Raw genomic sequence first — 6,512 nt, 5'->3', positions numbered from 1 at the left:
GGGCGGCCCCGGCCCCGCGCGTTCCCCGTGCTCTGACAACGGAGAACCACGGGGTGATAGAAAATAAAGAAGTCGGTGTCCGCGGAGAGGCTTAGCGGTGACGGTGCGGCCGGACGTGGCGGGGGCTGGGCGGGCCCCTTCTGCGTGAAATAACAAAAACTGGTGATAGAAGTCAAAGGTGGGCACTCTGAGAAGGGTGCCGATCTTGCTTCCAGGGTATAAATGTTATAATTTCAACGCCGGAGTGCGAGCCAGGAATGTGAGCAGAGCTGCCTGGGGAGGTGTTTCCCATCAAAAGATGTTTCTTTACAGACCCTGAGATTATGCAGAAAATGAGGGCAAATTTTATAAAGCCGTGAAATATTTTTTGAGCCCAGAATGGAAATTCACTTTGTCCCCAGCAGGTCTGTGATGAAGCACTGCAGTAGTCATAGCCCAGGAATCCGGGTTTTTCACGCACCAATCAAGCTAATAATCGACAATATTTTGATAAGTGCTAAATAAATATTCTGGATTATGGCAGTAGAAGACTGAAACTTCTATATTACAAAAGCTTCCTGTTCTGATTAAACTTCCAAGATCACTTCTGGTATTATCTACTGTAATCTTTGCCCAGTCCAAATGCCTTTTATTGTGCCTCCATTTTATGGTCCATATAACAGGGAAGGGTGTTTTGTGTGTCTCTGGAATGATGGGATTTAACTATTAACTTGATCAGTGTCAGGAAAGCAAAAAACTTTCAAAATTCAGAATACTCTGTAATACAAAATACGCGTGTTTCTCTCTGACCTGAGTCCCTTTGCTTTTCAGAGGTGATGTTTCTGTGAAGTAATGGATACACCTGAGAATTCAGCCACTGTAGTATCTGTTATCATTTATCTTTAGGAAAAGGCAAAACTTCTGAGAAGTCAGCCTGCTCAGATTGTGGAACCCAAAGGCCTTCTCTATGTCCAGCAGAGAGAGTTTGCAGTGACTACTCCTAAAGATGGTGTGTAAGAACATAAACATTTCTTCTTGTACTGAAGCAGTGATTGTGAGAGCTGAGTTCTTACAGTGTTTTCCTCCTTTAAAATAGGTTCTGTTTCCATTCTTGGATCAGATGATGCCACTACCTGCCACATAGTTGTGCTCCGACACACAGGTATCTATCTCTAAAGGATGTTCAGAGCAAAGTCTGTACCCCTGAAGTAAGGAATTAGTACTGGTTTATGTGGCATTAATAAAATAAGCTGCAGTTACATTAATATAAACCTGAATCCCCAAAAGTCACATAATGTGTTAGCTAAGGACTCATTCAGAGAGTTGGTGTGTTTAGCATGAGAGGTTCAGTGTTCTCATTGCTCAGTGAGCAGATTTTAACTTGCTCTGCACCTTTGGCCAGTGGCAGTGGCATTGCAGCCCTGGGCAGTGTACAGCAGTCTGGCAATGCATGGTTTGGACATTGCAGAGATGGAATTTGTGGAAAGATCCTCACTATGTGCCTGGATTTCTGCCATTAGAGACATTGCCTGGTCCCGTTAAGAAGGTGCTTGTACCCCTCACACGAGGTGTGATTTTATAATGGCCCATGCAGAGGGTGTTGGCCTCAACCCGGTCATGTCCCCTGCTGGAGGCTGCTGTGCTCAGGTGAAGCAAGGCAGTGGGGAGACAGCTGTCCCCTGCGGCAGTGGGGATTCCCACTGTTGGTGCCACAGTCACTGAGTCCTGTTCTGTGCCTTCCCCAGGCAGCGGAGCCACGTGCCTGACACACTGCGACGGCTCAGACACGGAGGCCGAGGTGTCGCTCATCATGAGCTCAGTAAAGTCCTTCTCTAACTCCCCAGGCTGTGGCAGGTCAGCTCTGGTCCTTTCTTGTGTTCTGCTTCTCTCAAAGGCTGCTGCAGCTCATACAGTGGGGAATTGTGAGGTGATTTGGGTTCAGACAAGGGAATTGTGCAGAAAATACCTCTTGATAAGCAGCTGCATGTAAAGTGAAAATTATTTCCGTGACGATTTTGGGGGTATTTTTAGCAGTCATTTAAAGCATGGTTCTGTTCTGAAGAGTGTCTCTGTAAAATGCCACCATGAGGTTTGTGTTTGCTGTTTCCCATTTAACTTTTGTTCTAGATTTGCGAAATTTTCCATATAACTGTTATTTGGTTTATATTATATTTTTCCCTTCAGGGTGTTGAGTTTTTAAATTCTTTTCAGCATCTGACAATCCATCAGGAATTTTCTAAGTCCACATAAAAAAAAAAAGGGGTGTGGAGCACAGGACAGTGGGTAAAAAGCTCTGAAACAGAATTTAGCAGGCAAGCTTCATGCTGGATGTGGAGGTTTTTGCCCCTGTAGTTTGGTAAGAACAAAAGCTAGCTCATGAACTTAATGATTTGTAAGGACTTCTCTTTACATAGACACTGCTTGTAGAAGAACCCTGCTGCATGGTCCAGAATAACTGTGAGGAGGTCATGGGAACAAAAATCTTCACATTTAATTAACCCTTTGTTGGGAACTGAAACGTGATTACAAAGTTCAGTCCAAACCAGAGGTGCTGACCGTCCGAGATACCCCTGGGATAGAATTGCATGTATTTAATGCCTCTTCAAGCTTTTTCCTGTGCCATTTCCTGGGTGATCGCTGAAGTTTTCAGAATGGAATTACCATAACTTGCTGTGTAATGCAAACCAGCTTGGTGCATGTGATTGTAATAAGTGAGGCTTCTCTAATGATTGCTTTGCAGTTTGGGCTGGGGATTATTTTGTAAAGCTATTCATTTTGAGATGTCTTTTTAATTGCTGTTTCCTGTTATTCCATCTCTGTTAGGCTGGAAGTGCACCTAGTTGGAGGTTTCAATGATGATAGGCAGTTATCACAAAAACTTACTAATCAGCTTCTTAGTAAGTTCATGTTTTTTCCACTCTCATGTCCAAAAAAAAAAAAAAGTTCTGGCTGGATTTGGGTAGAGTTTGTTTGTAATCCGAGTCCCCAGACATTTACTGGAAAGAAATGTGGATTCACTTTGAAGGGTCTTTTTCTCTGCCTGAGAACGTGGTGTGGAGCAGGGTTGGACTGCTGGGGCTTGCCCATGGCCAGTGCCTGGGCCACAGGGTCTGATCCTGTCACTTCTCCCTGGCTCATACTTGGGTGTGGAGAGTTGGGTGCAGTTCAGCTGGGCTTTGATTCCTGGCTTTGTTCCTGCTATCTGCTGTGGGATTTTGGGCAAGTGTTGTCACTCTCCAAATGTATGCATGTGGATGACTTCATTAGTTACCATTCAGTTAATTCCTTAATGTGATGAGGTAAAATTTAATTATTGTTTGGAATTGTCTAATGAAAAATGTCAGGTCTGTTTATAAAATCCATAGTCCAGAGGAGTGATGGCAGTGCTTTACCAACAATTGGAAATGTAAAGTACCTGCTTACCTGGAAGTGCTCTGGCTTGTGCTGAGCACTTTCAGAGTGTGGAGAGGCCTCTGCCCCACTGGAATGGGGAGGGGGCAGGGATGGGGCAGGTGTCAGGAAGGAGGTGTTTAAGGGGGTAAACAAAGGAAAACCACGGCCCTGGGCTGCAGCCTTGTGGCTATGATGCTTGATGTGTGTTATGTGTCATGTGAGAGTTCTGTCCAGAATAAAATATTTTGGTTAACTTACTTTAACCTTCTGATCTTCACGCATCAAGGTACAATTTGAATCAATGATGCTGTATTGCTATCAGAACTTCATAAAAAAGAGGGGGTTTTTTCTGGATATTTGGAATGGTGAAAGGCAGAACTAATTTACAGTTAATGAAAGACTGGGTTTGTTCACTATATATGTATCATTTTAGGAAAAAATGTTTAAATATAAGCTCCTAAGTGTATATAGACTAAAGCAGAGCTGATGTGATGCCAGAGCTAAACCAGTGTCAATAGAAGGAGTAAGTGGCAGAGCACTTTTTTAGCAGATTTTTGCTGTTACAAATGGCCCCTCTCTGTAAATTCCTGTTAGTCTGAAGCAAATGTGCAGAACCTTGTTTGCTGTATTGCCCTACCTGGGGCAGGGGGTTAGGTGTGTTCCCCTGGCCCCAGACAGCACTGCCCTGCCACCACTCACACAGTTTTGCTGTCCTTGTCCCTGCAGGAGCATTCGATCTCCAGCCAGAGGATGTTCATTTAGTGACTTTCTGCGTAACAGGTAAGAAAGAAAATGATCCCTTGGGTTTGGAAGTACCTTTCCTGAAATCAAAGGGTAGGGGGCTTTTCACACATGGCTTTTTCTCTGTCCTGTAAGAAAGAACAGCACAAGTCCTCCATACCAATGTGTCATTTTCAGTTTTGCTGCTGGTGTGCATATGGTGATGTCAGAGAGCCAATGCAGGGGGGATTCTCTCCTTACCAAGTGCTGCTGCATTGCAACCAACTCGTGATCATGACCAGGTTATTCATGACCAGGTTATTTTGGCCCATTTTTCCCAAGCAACAGGCTCTGTACCTGTGGATATCTTACAACTGAGTAGCGCACTTACGGACCTTTATTCTCCTGGGCTGCTGGACCTGCCTTCCTGCAGGGTCCAGTGAATTCATAAACTTCAGTTAGTTCATGGTGTGTAGTGTCATGCAGAGGGGTAATTTCCTTTTCATTGTATCATGTTGTGGTCAAATTTCCATCCTCTTTCCATGTCAGAGGTGTCAGTGACTCACATCTTTGAAACTTGGCATCACGGTCATTTTGCATTGTGGTTTTTTTTCCCTGGAAATTGTCCATGCAGAAGTAGGGGCAGTTGGCTGGAGCTGGCTGTTCTGCTAGGAGACAGTTCCAGGTCCCGTGAGTGTTGTTATTGACTTCTACCTTCTTTTCCATATTTCTTTCAGGCTTCCTTGTTTTTTTCTGTCTGTTGCTCTCCAATAACATACAATTAAATAAATGCTGCTCAGATTAAAATCCAAAGCCCTACGAGTTTGACTTCTTTTTTTCCTTACAGAACTAAATGACAGAGAAGAACAGGATATTCACTTTCCAATCATTTATGGAATAGGTGAGTTAGTTAAACTAGAATTGAATTTTTTTTTTTGGTAACTGGATTGCTTTTCAGATTCCAATAGTAAGTGGGCTGCTTTTAATGACTGAGTAAAGTCCTCCCTAAAAGTTACATGCTGCTGTCAGAGGCATACATAAAAATACTTTCCTTCAGGTGCCACAGCTGGGGAGATGCACATATGGAAGGGGCCATGTACAAATGCAAACATTTTTTTTTCCTTTAACTGCACTTAAGATTTATCAACATCAAGCTACTGCACTAAATTTATGCTTAGAATTTAACCTTCTTCTCTTCAATTACGCAGTGTTTTTTCTGATTAGTTTACTCATCTCTGGAATATTGAAATGCTGCCAAAGGACTTGAAGTAGAAATGTGCTGTCGCAGGCTCGGGATCTGAGAAATAGAAGTGTGTGATGTGTTCTGCAGTTCTGCAACACAATTGTGTTGAGGATGTGGTCACTGTAAGGAAGTGCCTTGAAACAATTAATTCTTACTGTATTTAATCTCTATTTCCTCCCAGCTGTGAATGTTAAAACAGCAGAGATTTTCCCTGCCACATTCCCAGAAAAAGGGCCAGATGAGGATCTGCGTTCAGCCCATGTTTTAACAGGAGCACCAGTGAGTAAAAGTAATGGGGAAAACGGGAAGGGGAGACCAGCTGGGGCAATGAAACATCCAGAGTTTGAGGAAAAAAACCCTTTGGTAGGTCTCTGTCCTTGGGTTCTGGGTTTGTTGTTACCGTTTCATGTTGTGTTTGTCAGAGTAGCTGGGTAATGTAAGCGCAGTTGGAGGGAGGCGGGGCTGACGTGGCCTAGCGTGTCTGGGACAGGCCAGACTGAGAGGAGCTCTCCTGGTCTGGCAGAGCCCTGGCTGCCTCTCTGTGTTGTTACAGCTGACCAACATCTATGATGCAAAGACGGAACAGCTCCGGATTGGGCCTTATTTCTGGGGGCCTTTCCCACATGTGGATTTCTGGTTGGAACAAGATGATGCACAGATTTTACAGGTACCTGAAACTAACTCTTTTTTTTTTTTGCCTTCTAGCTGAGTAGGGAGAGGGGTGTTGTAGTCTGTCAAAACTTTTTCCAGTGCACTGCTGTCCCTGGGAGGGTGGGGAATAACCTTCAGGAAGGGCAGGATAACTGAGAACATTGTATTCTGAATGTCAAGATGCCCTTGCTCCCATCTTCTTTTTCAGAACCTTTCCACATCGCCCCTGGCTGAGCCACCCCACTTTGTTTCCCACATTAGATCTACATTAACATTTCTAAAAGAACATCCATTTCCATCTCGGTCCCTGTTCCCTGACAGGAAACCTCGCATCTACAAAAAAAATGAAGAAGGGTTGTGGGAACAGGTTTGTTCTGACAAAATCTAACCTGGAACCAACCCCCACAAGTGCTTTAGGGAAATACAATCTCACAAGAAGAGCAATTTGTTGCAAATATCATATTGCTGGTCACAAATACCATTGTTCCTGTGCTTTTCAAAATAAAATATTTTGATAGAAGTAACT

The 6,512-nt window shown here is 43.8% G+C and overlaps 1 protein-coding gene across 2 annotated transcripts in view; it reads left to right on the top strand.

Moving 5' to 3' along the window:
- NTAN1 (N-terminal asparagine amidase) overlaps positions 1-6,510 on the top strand; it is a 12,136-nt gene extending 5,626 nt beyond the window's left edge. For both annotated transcript variants that reach the window (XM_017734235.1, XM_008633535.2), the window contains exons 2-10: positions 886-988; positions 1,076-1,141; positions 1,725-1,833; positions 2,803-2,876; positions 4,099-4,152; positions 4,940-4,993; positions 5,517-5,614; positions 5,889-6,002; positions 6,195-6,510. In XM_017734235.1, the coding sequence (XP_017589724.1) occupies positions 886-988; positions 1,076-1,141; positions 1,725-1,833; positions 2,803-2,876; positions 4,099-4,152; positions 4,940-4,993; positions 5,517-5,614; positions 5,889-6,002; positions 6,195-6,374 (852 nt within the window). In that variant the 3' untranslated portion in view covers positions 6,375-6,510. The remainder of the gene's footprint in view (positions 1-885; positions 989-1,075; positions 1,142-1,724; positions 1,834-2,802; positions 2,877-4,098; positions 4,153-4,939; positions 4,994-5,516; positions 5,615-5,888; positions 6,003-6,194) is intronic.
- Positions 6,511-6,512: the final 2 nt, after the last annotated feature.

The sequence above is a fragment of the Corvus brachyrhynchos genome, unplaced genomic scaffold (genome assembly GCF_000691975.1).
Source record: "Corvus brachyrhynchos isolate BGI_N302 unplaced genomic scaffold, ASM69197v1 scaffold5, whole genome shotgun sequence".
NCBI lineage: Eukaryota > Metazoa > Chordata > Aves > Passeriformes > Corvidae > Corvus > Corvus brachyrhynchos.
The sequence above is the reverse complement of the archived record's forward strand: the minus strand, read 5'-3'. Positions and strand labels throughout refer to the sequence as shown.